The 17,753-nt window shown below is 43.0% G+C and overlaps 1 protein-coding gene across 3 annotated transcripts in view; it reads right to left on the minus strand.

Annotated features, from left to right (window-relative positions):
- rnpepl1 (arginyl aminopeptidase like 1) overlaps positions 1 to 17,753 on the minus strand; it is a 74,668-nt gene that overhangs the window by 42,865 nt on the left and 14,050 nt on the right. For all 3 annotated transcript variants that reach the window (XM_072572413.1, XM_072572416.1, XM_072572415.1), the window contains exon 2: positions 5,668 to 5,808. In XM_072572413.1, coding sequence (XP_072428514.1) covers positions 5,668 to 5,808 — 141 coding nt within the window. The remainder of the gene's footprint in view (positions 1 to 5,667; positions 5,809 to 17,753) is intronic.

Here is a 17,753-nt window from a genome sequence, read left to right on the forward strand (position 1 = left end):
TCCCCCATTGCCAGACCATGGCAACACGACGGTTGGAGGAAGAGCGCCTCATCTTCCGCCTGGGAACCCTCCAACCACAAGGGATGAACTCAGATTTCTCCAGTTTCCTCATTTCCCCTCCCCCCATCTTGTCTCAGTCAAATCCCTCGAACTCAGCACTGCCTTCCTAACCTGTAATCTTCTTCCTGACCTCTTCGCCCCACCCCACTCCGGCCTATCACCCTCACCTTGACCTCCTTCCACCTATCGCATTCCCAATGCCCCTCCCCCAAGTCCCTCCTCCCTACCTTTTATCTTAGCCTGCTGGACACACTTTCCTCATTCCTGAAGAAGGGCTGATGCCCGAAACGTCGATTCTCCTGTTCCTTGGATGCTGCCTGACCTGCTGCGCTTTTCCAGCAACACATTTTCAGCTTTCGGAATTCTTCCAAGATGTCAGCAGCGATCCCAGTGAGACAATTGACGAACTAGAACAGCCGTCAGAGTGATCCGCAGTGGACTGACCAAAGGAGTCGTTGATTTGAACCCCTTTGGAGGGCCACTGTCCCGCGCTTGATATGTATGCTCAAACCGCCAGGAAATGCGTAAAGGCCAGATTCATCAGCCACACTCACACAGTAGAACAAAACATCACCCGATCATAACGCAATGCCATTCATGCTCTCAAAACCAGTCACAACATTGTCATCAGACCAGCAGACAAAACAGAAGCCATCATCATTCTGAATAGAATGGACTATTGCAAGTGTACCGACAACTAAACAATCAAGAACATGACAGACAATTACTGGCCAATCCGACCAAAGAACACACTCATGAACTAAACACACTGATCAAGACTTTTGATCCAGTCCTTCAGAGTACCCTATGTACTCTCATCCCACCTATTTCTCGAATAGGAGAATTCTTCTGCCTTTTGTAGATACACGAAGCTAACAACACCTGAATGTCCCATCGTATCAGGCAATGGGACCTTGTGTGAGAACCTCTCTGACGATGGCATCTTGAAACCCATTGTACAGGGGAGCTCCAGCTTCTGTTGTGACACTACAGATTCCTTACAGAAACTCAGCACCCACCCACCAGTTGAATCAGGTGTTTCAGCACTCTACACCAGCATCCCCCACGACGATGGCATCACTGCAACAGCCTCAGTACTCAGTAACAACAACTGCCAATCGCCAGGCATCATCCTGAAACTCATCCGCTTCATCCTCAACCTCAATGTCTTCACCTTTGACAACTAGTTCTTTGTCTAGACACATAGTACAGCCATGGGGACCAAATTTGCACCCCAATATGCCAACATTTTTATGCACAAGTTTGAACAAGACTTCTTTGCTGCACAAGACCTCCAACCACCACGATACACCAGATTATTGATGACATTTTCTTCCTCTGGACTGATGGCGAAGAGTCACTTAAACAACTACACAGTGATATCAACAAGTTTCATCCCACCATGGACTACTCTTTCAAATCAGAGCTGAAAAATGTGTTGCTGGAAAAGTGCAGCAGGTCAGGCACCATCCAAGGAGCAGGAGAATCGACGTTTCGGGCATAAGCTCTTCTTCAGGAATGAGGAAGATGTGTCAAGCAGGCTAAGATAAAAGGTAGGGAGGAGAGACTTAGGTGGAAGGAGGTTAAGGTGAGGGTGATAGGCCAGAGAGGGGGTGGGGGTGGAGAGGTCAGGAAGAAGATTGCAGGTCAAGAAGATGGTGCTGAATCAGAGGGTTGGGACTGAAATAAGGTGGGGGGAGGAGAAATGAGGAAGCTGGAGAAATCTGCATTCATCCCTTGTGGTTGGAGGTTTCAGAGGTGGAAGATGAGGCGCTCTTCCTCCAGGCGTCGTGTTGCCATGGTCTGGCGATGGAGGAGGCCAAGGACCTGCATTGTCCTTGGCGGAGTGGGAGGGGGAGTTAAACTGTTCAGCCACGGGGTGGTTGGGGAGGGTGTCCCAGAGGTGTTCTCTGAAACATTCCACAAGTCGGCGGCCTGTCTCCCCAATGTAAAGGAGGCCACATCGGGTGCAGCGGATGCATCCCCATCAAGGACAGGCACCTCAGTACTTCACTCCACCGCAAGCCCATGGGTAACCTCACGATGCTGCACTTCTCAAGCTTCCACCCTAAACATATTAAAATAGCCACCCTATGATTCCTGAAGAAGGGCTGATGCTCGAAACGTCGATTCTCTTGTTCCTTGGATGCTGCCTGGCCTGCTGCGCTTTTCCAGCAACACATTTTCAGCCCATCCCTATGGACAAGCCCTACACATACATAGGATCTGTTCAGGTGAGGAGGAACACGACGAACACCCGAAGGTGCTGAAGGACACTCTCATAAGAACAGGATACGATGTCCAACTCATCGATTGCTAGTACCGACATGCCACAGTGAGAAATCGTAATGACCTCTTCAGGAGACAGACATTGGATACGACCAAAAGGATACCCTTCATTGTCCAGTATTTCCCGGGAGCGGAGAAACTATGCCTTATTCTTTGAAGCCTGCAACACATTGTCGATGAGGATGAGCACCTCACCAAGATCTTCCCTACACCTCCACTTCTCACCTTTAAATAACTGCCAAACTGTAAACAGATCATTATTTGCGGCAAACTGCCCAGCTTTTAGGACAACATCGATCACAACACCATACATGGGAGCCACTGCAAGACGTGTCAGTGTCAACATGGATATTACCATTATACCACCCATCATGGACACGGCAGGTACTCATGTGACTTGGCCAATGTGTTCTCCCTCATACGCTGCAGGCAAGGATGCCCCCAGGCATAGTACATTGGCGAGACCAAGCAGACGCTATGACACCATTCAACGAGTGCCAGACAGAGATGTTCAGTGGTCAAGGACATTTGGCCTTGGATCTTCACGTGACTGCCCTCCAAGGCAGACTTCGGGATACACAACAATGCAGAATGGCCGAGCAGAGGCTGGTAGCCAAGTTTGGTACCCATAATGGCTTCAATGGGAACCTTGGGTTCTTGTCACACGACAGGTGACCCCACTACACTACACACACATGTACACACACACTTACAATCACACTCGCACAGACCCTCTCTCACACACTTGCTCTCTTTCAGATACACACACCCCCTCTCACAGGCATATATTCCATCACACTCGTACACACACCCACACAAGTCTATGCAATGAATTTGCATTTGCAGATACATTCTATTTTGTCTATATACAGTCAATCCATGTGACATTTTATAAATTCCTTTGTAAACAGAACTGCTCTGACTCAAGGTAAGCATACTGACTCTAACCTCACACCTGTAATGCACTGTCTGAGTTGAGATGTCACTTTTCTTTAAATCTTAAGTTATGTTGGGTATGTGACTTGAAAAACATTCTGGGTTTTACAAATTAACAAATTGAAACCTGCAACCCATTCTAAGTGATTAAAGATTTAACAGCAATTTATGTTTTTTCAATACATCATGTGAGTTGTATGACACTTCAATTTTTTACTATACATTCTGTGTCCTGTGATCCTGACCCACTGGCTACCTAGCAGCGTTCCGATAGCTCGTACTTCCAAATAAACCTGTTGGACTGTAACCTGGTGTTGTGTGATTTTTAACTCTATTTCTTCAGGCTATGACCCAGTATGGAACAAAATGTACTTTCACTTAAACATCCATTTAATTTTTAAATCTAGCACTGTATTGCCATCTGTGAATTTCAAATAACAGTAATGTGAGCTCATCGCATTATCACACATATGCGCACCATCATGTGCTGTGAGTATTTGAAGTCAATCCAGTCATTGCAAATGATATCACCTGTATTTTAGGACCAAACAAAGACATTTGGAAAAAACATGAGATGTATTCACTGCGACAACAGGTTTTATTACTGTGGAAATGATGACCAAAAGTTGTATATTAGCTTCTATTAACAGGTGGCAATATTTCATAAGCTGAATAATTGAGAATAAGATCTCAGGTTTCCTCTGTATACAGGGAATGTTTTAATTATGGTGGCAGTATCTTTTGCTTTTCCAAACATGCAGTCTAAGTTGGCCTCCTCATTGGAAATGTTGCCTGTTATAGAGTATTCAAAATCTGTGTTGACAATATTGAAGTTGCCACATTCAAATTCGAGACTGTTCTTGATCATAGGTTGATGTCAAAGTTATTTTACATGTGGCATTTGCCAGTGTGAGTTCCAATGTCATGTGCTTGTGGAGTGCATTCTTCTATACCTGATTAACATCCATTTAATCTTTAAATCTAGCACTGCATTGCCATCTGTTTATTTCAAATAACAGTAATGTGAGCTCATCACATGGTGCGCATATATGTGACAATTATGTGCTGTGACTATTTGAAATCAATCCAGTCATTGCATATGATAGCTCAGAAAAACAAGAAACAATGCACAAACAGCTGCAATCATTTCAAATAGCAGCACCACTTGGGCTGGAGCAAAGTAACAGTCAACAGAATATAAAAACAAAAGAAGTAGGAGCAGAAGTAGGCAATTCAGCCCATGGAAATGCTCTGCATTTAATATGAACATGGCTGATCTCAAGTTGAAAAGTGTGGCGCTAGAAAAGCACAGCAAGTCAGGCAGCATCCGAGCAGCAGGAGAATCAAGTTTCAGGCATAAGCCCTTCATCAGGAATAGCTGATCTTATCTCAGCCTCAACTCCACTTTCCTGCCCATTACCTATAAGCTTTTAATGCATTATTAATTAAAAACCTGTGTATCGCCTCCTTAAATTTACACAGTATCCCAACATCCACCACACTCTGTGGTAATATATTCCAGAGTATCATGGCTCTTTGACAGAAGCAATTCCTCATCTCTCTGCCACCCCTTAACCAAAAACTAGGACCCCTCGTTCCAGCTTGCCCCACGAGGGGAAACATCTGCTCTATGTTGACTTTATAAATTCCCGTCAGCATCTTATATACCTCAATTAGATTGCCTCTCATCCTTCTAAATCTCGTGAGTAAAGGCTTAAACTGTTCAATCGCTCCTCATGAGACAAACAAAAGAGGAGTGAAGAACCTTAGGTACAAGGGAAGAAAATGGAGTCAGTGGAAAAGGAAATGGTAGAGAGTAAAGAGGAAGAGAAGAAGAAAAGGGAGCAGGGACCACTTGTAAAACTTGTCTTTATTTCAGGCCTCTTATTAATTCATTCTTTAAATAATCTAAACCAGTTTTTGATCAGCATAGGTAATCCCTGTTCCTATCCTGTTTTGTCTTCTCTAAAATGTTTTTCAAATGTATTGTTGCTTACTTTTTTTAGAACTCTTCTCCCATATATTTTGACTCTATCGCCTTATAGGTCATGAAAAACAATACAGTATTAAGCACAGCTACAGATCAATAACGAAACAGTTTACAGCAGTATTACCTGTATCTTGATGAAAAATCTTAGCGTCAACAGTTAAACTAACCTACATATCATTGTAAATGTTCACAATTGCCACATAATCTGAACCAATACTCGGATTCAACATGACAGAATTTATCTCATGACATAGTCCAGCTGCAAATTAACAAATGGCAAACAAATTTACTTGTTATCTATTTGAACTCCACACCATAATCAACCGTTTCATTGATTCATTGTTAATATCAAGTAAAAACAACTAAAGCAATTTGAACGGCAGCTTTCCTACCATAACTGTAGCGGAATAAGTACTCTTGACAGCAGGTGTGTCAAAGCAGGGGAAGAAGGACCTGTTACACACTGAGTGACCGTGTGTGAAAAGGAATGGTTTGGAATTTCCACTTGTTAATTCTGGATCCAGCCACCAAATCTGCAGTATGAAAAAAAGCAAAATACTTGAATCACTGACTGCTTTAAATTACGGTTTTACTTTGTGATTATTGCACGTTGTTGGACAATTGGCCTTAATTTCAGTTCTGATTTCTGAATCCTGTACAATCACTCTCCAGTTGGTGAGATTTGAAAATAAGATTCAGAATCTGATATTTTATATCATTGTTGTTTATGCCATTGAAAGATCTGGTGCATCTTAGAATGCATAAAGACCATAAAATTGTGTTACATCATTAATATGGAAATATTTCAACAAATGCAGCAAACACAAATATATTATTTTGGAAGAAAGCAGCAGTTGACAGTTGAAAATCTACACATTCTTTGTGAAAAAGGTTTAGCACTGTGGCCTCTTCTGAAATGAAACTTTTCAGCTCATTTCTAATGAGGCCATGTGTAAAACAAGTAGCATGACGTGCTGTTGTCTATGATTAATAATTCACATGACACTGGGAGTTGCACTTCGGTAGTAAGCAGGTAAATCTCAGCCAAATGAAAAATACACACAAGAAATTGTCCAAGGGAAAAGTGGAGTTTCCCTGATGATTTAAATTCAGATGTCTTTTTATTATAAACACAACTTTATACCATGCAAAATATTTTCTAGTTTTAAAGTTTGTGTCAAGTTAAATGACAATATTCAGTTAGCTCAGTTGGTCGGATGGCTGGTTTGTGATACGAGCATCATAGGTTCAATTCCTGCACTGACTGAGGTTTCCATGAAGGGCTCTGCTTCTCAATCTCTCCCCTCACCTGAAGTGTGATGACCCATGAGTTCAACCACTACTAGGTATCTCTCTTGAATGCGACTTTACCTTACTTTACCTTAAGTGATTGCGCCACATAGAAGAAAGCATTAACAAGAAGGACACGGATTACTCCAAATCTTTACTTGTTCTGATATCACCATGTAAATCTGTACCTCTGCTCAAATTTGTGGTGGTTTGAGTAAAATCAAGACACCTTCAAGAATTATGGAAAGATAAAACATGTAATGTATAATTATGTGAAAGAGAATGCTAAGACATGTGATTCCAGCAGAAAAAAATTAATACATTGTCAAAGAGGCAAGAGTTGTGGGAATTATACTTCTCTAAATGTTGCTGGAGGTTACAAGAATCGAAGGGATTTGAACATGAAGATGAGAACTTCCAAATTAATTTATTGATAGATTGTGAGCAAGAGGTCATGTGGTCAGTGGCTGATGTTCCTGCCTCTAAGCTAGAAGCTACTGGTTCAAGTCCTGCTCCTTGATGGCCAAGGAAGATTAGTTTATAATGTAGCCCAAAATGTTGAGTTGTAAGCAGATTTTGTTTTACATTTTTTGTTTTAGGTTTAGCTTTTTAACGTAGGCCACTTTTAAAGGCATTTCAACAAAATACATATTCTGCTGGGTCACCAAAGCAAATAAGCCATCTTGTGTTTTCACTCTATGTAACACACTAACTCAATTTCAGAACATTAATCACTAGTATTATGAAATCAGCCAATAGCAACAGATGATTGATTAGGAAGTCCCCAATTCTACTATAAATTGAACAAACAATTAAAAAATAGTATTTAACAAAAGATGTATTTTCATTAATGTCTACTCATCACTTAACCATTTTAAATAGTACTGTTTGAACAGACTTTGGGACAAAAAGGAACAAGACACCTCTGGGGTCGTATTCAAAGCACTACCTTTCAGTCTGAAACTGGAGACACGATAATGAATAAAGGCTTGTTCATTTTACAGACAAGATGAACACTCCAAAAAACTCCACTGTCTTCATGTTTAAGTCGATATGGGCATGTGGAAAAATCTAATCAAGCTGATCAATTTCACATTATTAACAAAGTAGACTTCAACAACAACCTATACTAAGGAGAGGGTTCTCAATCCAATGATTGGGTTTATAAAAAATGGTTCTGTGAGCCATCATTTTGAATATACCATATATCTTGTTCAGTAAAAAGGTGTTCCTGTCTCAGGATATAACTTAAGTTATTTAAAGCTAACCTAGTTTTCGGGGGCTGTTCTCAGATCAGACTATAGAACATTACAGCGCAGTAAAGGCCCTTCGGCCCTCGATGTTGCACCGACCTGTCATGCCAATCTGAAGCCCATCTAACCTACACTATTCCATGTAAGTCCATAAGCTTATCCAATGACAACTTAAATGTACTTCAAGTTGACGAATCTACTACCATTGTAGGCAAAGCATTCCATACCCTTACTACTCTGAGTAAAGAAACTACCTCTGACATCTGTCCTATATCTATTACCCCTCAATTTAAAGCTATGCCTCCTTGTGTTCGCTGTCACCATTCTTGGAAAAAGGCTCTCCTTGTCCACTCTATCTAACCCTCTGATTATTTTATGTGTCTCTATTAGGTCACCTCTCAACCTTCTTCTCTCTAACGAAAACAGCCTCAAGTCCCTCATCTTTTCCTTGTAAGACCTTCCCTCCATACCAGGCAACATCCAAGTAAATTTCCTCTGCACCCTTTCCAAAGCTTCCACATCCTTCTTGTAATGCGGTGACCCAGAACTGTACACAATACTCCAAGTGCGGCCGCACCAGAGTTTTGTACAGCTGTAGCATAACCTCATGGTTCCGGAACTCGATCCCTCTCTTAATAAAAACTAAAACACTGTATGCCTTTTTAACAACCCTGTCAACCTGGGTGGCAACTTTCAAGGATCTGTGTACCGGGACACCGAGATCTCTCTGCTCATTTACACTACCAAGAATCGTACCATTAGCCCAGTACTTTGCATTCCGATTACTCTGACCAAAGTGAATCACCTCTCACTTGTCCGTATTAAACTCCATTTGCCACCTCTCAGCCCAGCTCTGCTGCTTATCTATGTCTCTCTGTAACCTACAACATCCTTCGTCACTATCCACAACTCCACCGACCTTAGTGTCGTCTGCAAATTTACTAACCTGCCCTTCTACGCCCTCATCCAGGTCGTTTCTAAACATGACGAACAGCAGTGGACCCAACACTGACCCTTGCGGTACACCACTGGTAACTGGACTCCAGGATGAACATTTCCCATCAACCACCACCCTCTGTCTTCTTTCAGCAAGCCAATTACTGATCCAAACTGCTATATCTCCCACAATCCCATTCTTCTGCATTTTGTACAATAGCCTACTGTGGGGAACCTTATTGAAAGCCTTGCTGAAATGCATATACACCACATCAACCGGTTTACTCTCATCTAACTGTTTGGTCACCTTCTCAAAGAACTCCATAAGGTTTGTGAGGCACGACCTACCCTTCACAAAAGCGTACTGACTATCCCTAATCAAATTATTATTTTCTAGGTGATTATAAATCCTATCTCTTATAACCTTTTCCAACACTTTACCAACACTTTACCAACAACTGAAGTAAGGCTCACTGGTCTATAATTACCTGGATTGTCTCTACTCCCCTTCTTAAACAGGGGAACCACATTTGCTATCCTTCAGTCTTCTGGCAGTATTCCTGTAGACAATGACGATTTAAACATCAATGACAAAGGTTCGGCAATCTCCTCCCTGGCTTCCCAGAGGATCCTACGATAAATCCCATCCAGCCCAGGGGACTTATCTATTTTCACACTCTGCAGGATTTCTATTACCCCTTCCTTGTGAACCTCAATCACACCTAGTCTAGTAGCCTGTATCTCAGTATTCTCCTCAACAACATTGCTGTTTTCTAGAGTGAATACTGTCAAAAAATATTCATTAAGTACTTCCCCTATCTCCTCTGAATCCACATACAACTTCCCACTACTATCCTTGATTGGCCCTAATCCTACTCTCGTCATTCTTTTATTCCTTAAATACCTACAGAAGGCCTGAGGGTTCACCCTGATCCTATCCGCCAACAACTTCTAATGTCTCCTCCTGGCTCTTCTAAGCTCTCTCTTTAGGTTTTTCCTGGCTACCTTCTAACCCTCAAGCTCCCTAACTGAGCCTTCACACTTCATCCTAACATAAGCTTTCTTCTTCCTCTTGACCAGAGATGCCACTTCCTTCATAAACCACGGTTCCCGTGCTCTACAGCTTCCTCCCTGCCTGACAGGTACATACTTATCTAGGACACACAGGAGCTTTTCCTTGAATAAGCTCCACATTTCTTATGTGCCCATCCCCTGCAGTTTCCTTCCCCATCCTATGCTTCCTAAATCTTGCCTAATCGCATCGTAATTGCCTTTCCCCCAGCTGTAACTCTTGCCCAGTGGTAAACACCTATCCCTTTCTATCACTAAAGTAAACATAACAGAATTGTGATGGCTATCACCAAAGTGCTCACCTACTTCCAAGTCTAACACCTGGCCAGGCTCATTACCCAGTACCAAATCTAATGTGGCTTTTTCTATACTCGAACTACAATTTTGGTTCCCATTCCCCCTACTGACTACAGGTCAAGCTCCTGTCAGTGTGAAAAGTAGAGGTGCTTTGTCTCAATAAGGGAAAGATTGTCCATTAGATGGGTTTCTGATTGGTCCATCAGATTAAAGTCTGTCTTGTATTTCTAATAACTGTAATGTTTTGCATCTTTGCTTGACAGTTAAACAGTCTTTAATTCTGAGATTTGTGTATTGTGTTTGCTCATTCAGAATAAAATTTGATATTATTTATTAATTCAATGTCTTGGTTGAAGTTGAAGCATCTGAAGTAAATAGTTTGAAAGGTTAATTCAAGATTTTAAATCAGCATCCACAATTAAACTGGCCCAATTTAAACATCCTTTCCAAACTATCAAGTGATAACTTGAAAATCATTCCAACATATGAAAATGATACGTACTAAGACCGGAAGAGATTCCTGATCTATCATTCCTGAAGCCTCTGACATCACTATCCAAAAGTCCAAACCTAAAATATTTTGGAGTATTGTTTTGTCAAACCAACTTAAACTCTGAGGGGGTTTGGTTGGGTTAGTTGGCTGACTGGCTAGAATGAATCAGATTAGTCGAAAGTGAGGACTGCAGGAGATCAGAGTCAAAAGGTGTGGCGCTGGAAAAGCATAGCAGGTCAGGCAGCATCTGAGGAGCAGAAGAATCAACGTTTCAGGCATAAGCCCTTCATCCCAATGCACAGTGCATAGGAGGATGAGAGTAGGGAGGACATGGACAGTATTTACAGTCACAGAAATGTGCTGGCAGACAGTAAGTTGGTTTGAAATGTGTCTACTTCAACTACAAAACTATCTGAAATAAAGTAGGTGAGCTTGCAGCATGGATAAGTACCTGGGACTTCAATGTTGTGGCCATTTCCGATACATGGATAGAACAGGGTCAAGAATGGGTGTTGCAGGTTCCAGGGTATAGATTTTTCATTAAAAACAGGGAAGGTGGTAAAAGAAGGGGAGGTGTGGCCTTGTTAGTCAAGGACAGTAAAATGGTGGCTAAAAGAACTTTTGACGAGGCCTTGTCTAGTGAGGTGGTATGGGCTGAGATTAGAAACAGGAGAGGAAAGGTCACACTGCTGGGAGTTTTTTATAGGCCTCTGCAGAGTTCCAGGGATGTGGAGGAGAGGATCAACACAACAATTCTGGGTAGGAGTGAAAAGAACAGGGTGGTCATTTTGCGGTACTTTAACTTCCCCAACATTGGCTGGAAATGCTATAACTCTAGTACGTCGGATGGATCAGTTTTTGTCCAATGTGTGCAAGAGGATTTCCTGACACAGTATGTCGAAGAGGGGACAAGATGGGAGGCCACACTGGATCTGGTGTTTGGTAATGAATCAAGCGAGGTGTTTGACTTAGTGGTAGGTGAACAATTTGGAGAGAGTGACCATGATTCAGTAACATTTAGTTTAGTGGTGGAAAGGGTTAGGTACATGCCATAATGTGATGAGGAAAGACTTAGGATGCATAGAATGGGGTAGCAAAATGCAGGGGATGGGGACAATTGAAATGTGAAGCTGGTTTAAGGAACTGATATTGCATGTCCTTGATAGTTATGTCCCTGTCAGGTAGGGAGGAAGTGATAAGGTAGGGGAATCGTGGTTTACAACAGCAATTGCATCTCTTGTTAAGTGGAAGAAGGAGGCCTGTGCGACGAGACAAGATGATTCAGATGAGGCGATGGAGTTTCAGATTAGCTAGAAAGGATTTAAAGAGAGAGTTAAGAAGAGCAAAGAGAGGACATGAGCAGTCTTTATGGGTAGAATATAGGAGAACCCTAAAACTTTCTATAGGTATGTAAGGAATAAAAGGATGAGTGGGGTAGGAATAGGGTCAGTCAAGGACAGAAGTGGGAAGTTGAGTGTGGACCACGTGGAGATAGGAGAGTTGCTAAACGAACATTTCTCATCAGTTTTCACTCAGGAAAAGGAGAATTTTGTACAGGAGAAGAATGAGATACGAGATATTAGACTAGAAAGGATTGAGGTTAGTAAGGAGGTAGTGTTATCAATTCTAGAGGAGTGAAACTAGCCAAGTCCCCTGGACCGGATGGGATTTATCCAAGGATTCTCTGGGAAGCTAGGGAGGAGATGCTGAAGCTTTTGGCTTTGATCTTTGAATCATTATGGTCTACAACTTTGGAACCAGAGGACTGGAGGATGGCAAATGCTGTGCCCTTGTTCAAGAAGAGCAGTAGAGATGACCCAGGTAATTATAGACCAGTGAGCCTTACGTCTGATGTAGGAAAAGTTTTGGAAGGGATTATAAAAGATAGGATTTATAATAATCTAGAAAACAATAATTTGATTCCAGATAGTCAACATGGTTTTGTCAAGGGCAGGTCATGTCTCATAAACCTCAGTTTTTTGAGAAGATGACCAAACATGTGGATGAGGGTAGGGCAGTTGATATGGTGTACATGGACCTCAGTAAAGCCTTTGATAAGGTTCCACACGGGAGAAAATGCAGAGGCATAGGATTGAGGGCGATTTAGCAGTTTCAATTAGAAACTGGCTTTCTGTAAGGAGGCACCGAGTAGTGGCTAATGGAAAATATTCAGCTTGGAGTCCAGTTACTAGTGGCGCCCACAAGGATCTGTTTTGGGACCATTACGGTTTGTCATTTTTATAAATGACTTGGACGCAGGCATAGGTGTATGGGTTAGTAAGTTTGCAGATGACACTAAAGTCAGAGCAGTGGATACTGTGGAAGAATGCTGCAGGTTGCAGGGGGACTTGGATAATCTGCAGAATTGGGCTGAGAGGTGGCAAATGGAGTTCAATGCAGATAAATGTGAGGTGATTCACTTTGAGGAGAATAACAGGAGTCAATGAAAAGATTCTTGGTAGTGTGGATGTGCAGAGAGATCTTGGAGTCCATGTACACAGACCCCTGAAAGTTGCCAACCAGTTTGACAGTGCTGTTAAGAAGGCATACAGTGTTAGATTTTATTGGTAGAGGAATTAAGTTCCAGAGCTGTAATGTCCTGCTGCAACTATACAAAATGCTAATGCAGAAGCACTTGGCATATTGTGTACTATTCTGGTCGCCCCATTACAGGAAGGATGTGGAAGCATTGGAAAAGGTGCAGAGGAGATGTACCAAGATGTTGTCTGGTTTGGAGGGAAGGTCTTATGAGGAAAGGCTGAGAGACTTGGTCTGTTCCCATCGGAGAGAAGAAGGCTAAGAGAGGATTTGATGGAGACATACAAGATGATCAGAGGATTAGATAGGGTAGACTGTGAAAGTTGTTTTCCTAGGATGATGACGTCAGCTTGCGCAAGGGGCATAGCTACAAATTGAGGGGTGATAGGACTTAATACAGATGTCAGAGGCAGGTTCTTTACTCAGCGTGGTAAGGGCATGGAATGCCCTGCCTACCAATGTAGTTAACTCAACCACATTAGGGAGATTTAAACAATCCTTGGATAAGCACATGGATAATGATGGGACAGTGGAGGGGGATAAGTTTAGATTAGTTTACAGGTCGGCGCAACATTGAGGGCGCTGTATTGTTCTATGCCATCTTGTCACTCCCATGGTAGAGGCTGTAGGCCAGACCTGTCTTCAGGCAGAAAACTGAAGTTGTGCGTGTGTGTGTGCTTGTGCGTGTGCGTGTGCATGTGTGTATGGGGGCAAACTCTGACTGAGAGTGAACAGTAGTTAAAGGCAGCAAAACATTGGAGCAGCTTACATTTTGTCAGAGTGGAAGATGTGACCAGGCAGGGAAAGACTGGAACAATTTGACATTTTGACAGAGTGACTAGGAGAGAAGGTGAGCTGAAGCGAGGGCTGCCAGGAAGGGCAGGTTTTCCTGCTTAAAAAGGGACTTACCTCGGGAGTCTGGCCTACATTTTGACAGAGCGGCGAGACGGTGAGGTAAAGCAAGGGCTGCGGGGAAGATACGGGGTTAATTTATATTTGGGCAGTGGCTAAACCCGAGATACTACGCATGTAGTATCTCCTTCCCGCACCCCCCTCCCCCGCTCCTCCTCTAACCGGAAGGAAAAGACTCTCTAAGGTAAGGCTTTTATTTCTTTCTTACCATTCTTTTTCATATATTTAAGTGCATTGTTTGATTTTAGTTAGTTCATATAAAGCTAAGCTTACAATGGCAGGGGACCTCAGACCCTGGTATATGCCTCTTGCTTGATGTGGGAGCTCAGGGACGTGTCTGGCGTTCCTGACTCTTACACTTGTAAAAAGTGTGTCCAGCTGCAGCTCTTGTTTAACCGCATGACGGCTCTGGAGCTGCAGATGGACTCACTGTGGAGCATCTGCGATGCTGAGGAGGTTGTGGATAGCATGTTTAGTGAACTGCTCACACCGCAGGTTAGAGCTGCTGAGGGAGACAGTGAATGGGTGACCAAAAGACAGAAAGAGAGTAGGAAGGCAGTGCAGGTGTCCCCTGTGGTCATATCCCTCCAAAACAGGTAGACCATTTTGGATACTGTTGGGGCAGATGGCTCACCAGGAGAGGGCAGCAGTTATCAAGATCATGGCACCATGGTGGGCACTGCTGTTCAGAAGGGCGGGAAAAAGACTCGCAGGGCCATAGTCATAGGGGATTCTATTGTGAAGGGAGTAGATAGGCGGTTCTGTGGCTAAAAACAGGACTCCCGGATGGTATGTTGCCTCCCAGGTGCTCGGGTCAGGGATGTCACTGATCGGCTGCAGAGCATTCTAAAAGGGGAGGGTGAACAGCCAGTTATCTTTATGCATATAGGCACCAACGATGTAAGCAGAAAATAAGATGAGGTCCTGAAGGAAGAATTCAGGGAGCTAGGAGAGAAGTTAAAGAGGAGGACCTCAAAAGTAGCGATCTCGGGATTACTACCAGTGCCACGTGCTAGCCAGCGTAGAAATGAAAAAATAGGCAGGATGAACACGTGGCTTGAGAGATGGTGGAAGAGGGAGGGGTTCCGATTTGTTGAACATTGGGACCGGTTCTGGGAAAGGTAGGACTATTACAAAATGGACGGTCTACATGTGAACCAGACCGGAACCAATGTCCTCGGGGGAGTTTTTGCTACTGGTGTTGGGGAGATTTTAAACTAATGTGGCAGGGGACTGGAAACCAGAAGAGAAAACAGGTAGGCAGCGGGGTGGAGACTGGAGACTGTAAGAATCACAAAGATAGCTTTAATAAAGGGAAGAGTAGGCAGAGAGCGGATAAGCGCAAAAGAACTGATGGCCTGAAATGCATCTACTTTAATGCAAGGAGTATAGTGTGTAAGGCAGATGAACTTAGGGCTTGGATTGGTGCCTGGGAGTATGACGTTATTTAAATCACAGGGACTTGGTTGAAGGAAGAGGATGATGACTGGCAACTAAATGTTCCAGGATATAGATGCTTCAGACAAGACAGGGAGGAAAGTAAAAGGAGGGGTGGAGTTGCATTGCTGGTCAGGGATGATAACACAGCTGTGCTAAAGGAGGACACTATGGAGGTCTTGGGTAGTGAGGCGTTATGGGTGGAGCTGAGAAATAAGAAGGGTGTAGTTACATTGTTGGGGCTGTATTGCAGGTCTCCAAACAGTGAGCCTAAGGTAGAAGAACAAATAGGTAAACAGATTATGGAAAGATGTAGAGGCAATAGGGTAATGGTGATGGGAGATTTTAATTTCCCAACATTGACTGGGATACAATTAGAGTCAGAGGTCTGGATGGGGTAGAATTTGTAAGAAGCGTCCAGGAGAGTTTTCTAGAGCAGTATATCAATAGTCCGATGAGGGAAGGGGCCAGATCGGACCTGGTACTGGGGAACGAGCCAGGACAGATGGTAGAAGTTGCGGTAGGGATTTATTTGGGAACAGTGACCACAATTCTATAAGTTTTAGAATACTCGTAGATAAAGATGAGAGTGGTCCTAAGGAAAGAGTACTAAACTGGGTACTAAAGAGTACTAAATTATATCAAAATCAGGCAGGAGCTTGGAAATGTGGATTGGACACAGCTATTTGAAGGACAGTCCACATTTGATATGTTGGAGGCTTTCAAAGATAGGTTAAAGATAGTGCAGGGTAAGCATGTCCCATTGAAGGCAAAGGACAGGAAGGGCAAGATTTGTGAACCGTGGATGACAGGAGAAATTGTACGTCTAGCCAAGAGGAAAAGGGAAGTGTACATAAGGTCTAGGCAGCTAAGAACAGAACGGGTCCTGGAGGAAGAGCGGAAGAGTAGGACAAGTCTTAAACGAGGAATCAAGCGGCCTATAAGGGGTCATGAAATAGCTTGAGCAAGTAAAATTAAGGAGAATCCCAAAGCATTTTATTCCTATATAAGAAGCAAATGGGTAACTAAAGAAAGAATTGGTCCACTAAACAATAATGAAGGAAGGCTGTGTTTCGAACCTGAGAGTATGGGTGAGATTCTGAATGATTACTTTGCATCAGTGTTCACTGAGGAGAGGAACATGATGAATGTTGAGATTAGAGATAGAAGTTTGATTAATCTGGATCACGTTGACGTAAGTAGGGAAGATGTGTTGGTAGGTTAGAGGTTATTAAGGTGGACAAATCCCCAGGACCAGAGACAATCCAGGTAATTATAGACCAGTGAGCCTTACTTCAGTTGTTGGTAAAGTGTTGGAAAAGGTTATAAGAGATAGGATTTATAATCACCTAGAAAATAATAATTTGATTAGGGATAGTCAGTACGCTTTTGTGAAGGGTAGGTCGTGCCTGACAAACCTTATTAAGTTCTTTGAGAAGGTGACCAAACAGGTAGATGAGAGTAAATCGGTTGACGAAGTGTATATGGATTTCAGCAAGGCGTTCGATAAAGTTCCCCACAGTAGGCTATTGTACAAAATGCAGAAGAATGGGATTGTGGGAGATATAGCAGTTTGGATCAGTAATTGGCTTGTTGAAAGAAGACAGAGGGTGGTGGTTGATGGGAATGTTCATCCTGGAGTCCAGTTATCAGTGGTGTACCGCAAGGGTCAGTGTTGGGTTCACTGCTGTTCGTCATGTTTACAAACGACCTGGATGAGGGCGTAGAAGGGCAGGTTAGTAAATTTGCAGATGACACGAAGGTCGGTGGAGTTGTGGATAGTGACGAAGGATGTTGTAGGTTATAGAGAGACATAGATAAGCTGCAGAGCTGGACTGAGAAGTGGCAAATGGAGTTTAATGCAGACAAGTGAGAGGTGATTCACTTTGGTCAGAGTAACTGGAATGCAAAGTACTGGGCTAATGGTATGATTCTTGGTAGTGTAGGTGAGCAGAGAGATCTCGGTGTCCCGGTACACAGATCCTTGAAGGTTGCCACCCAGGGTGACAGGGTTGTTAAGAAGGCATACAGTGTTTTAGCTTTTATTAAGAGAGGGATCGAGTTCTGGAACCATGAGGTTATGCTACAGCTGTACAAAACTCTGGTCACCGCATTATAAGAAGGATGTGGAAGCTTTGGAAAGGGTGCAGAGGAGATTTACTAGGATGTTGCCTGGTATGGAGGGAAGGTCTTATGAGGAAAAGATGAGGGACTTGAGGCTGTTTTCATTACAGAGAAGAAAGTTGAGAGG

The sequence above is a fragment of the Chiloscyllium punctatum genome, chromosome 6 (genome assembly GCF_047496795.1).
Source record: "Chiloscyllium punctatum isolate Juve2018m chromosome 6, sChiPun1.3, whole genome shotgun sequence".
NCBI lineage: Eukaryota > Metazoa > Chordata > Chondrichthyes > Orectolobiformes > Hemiscylliidae > Chiloscyllium > Chiloscyllium punctatum.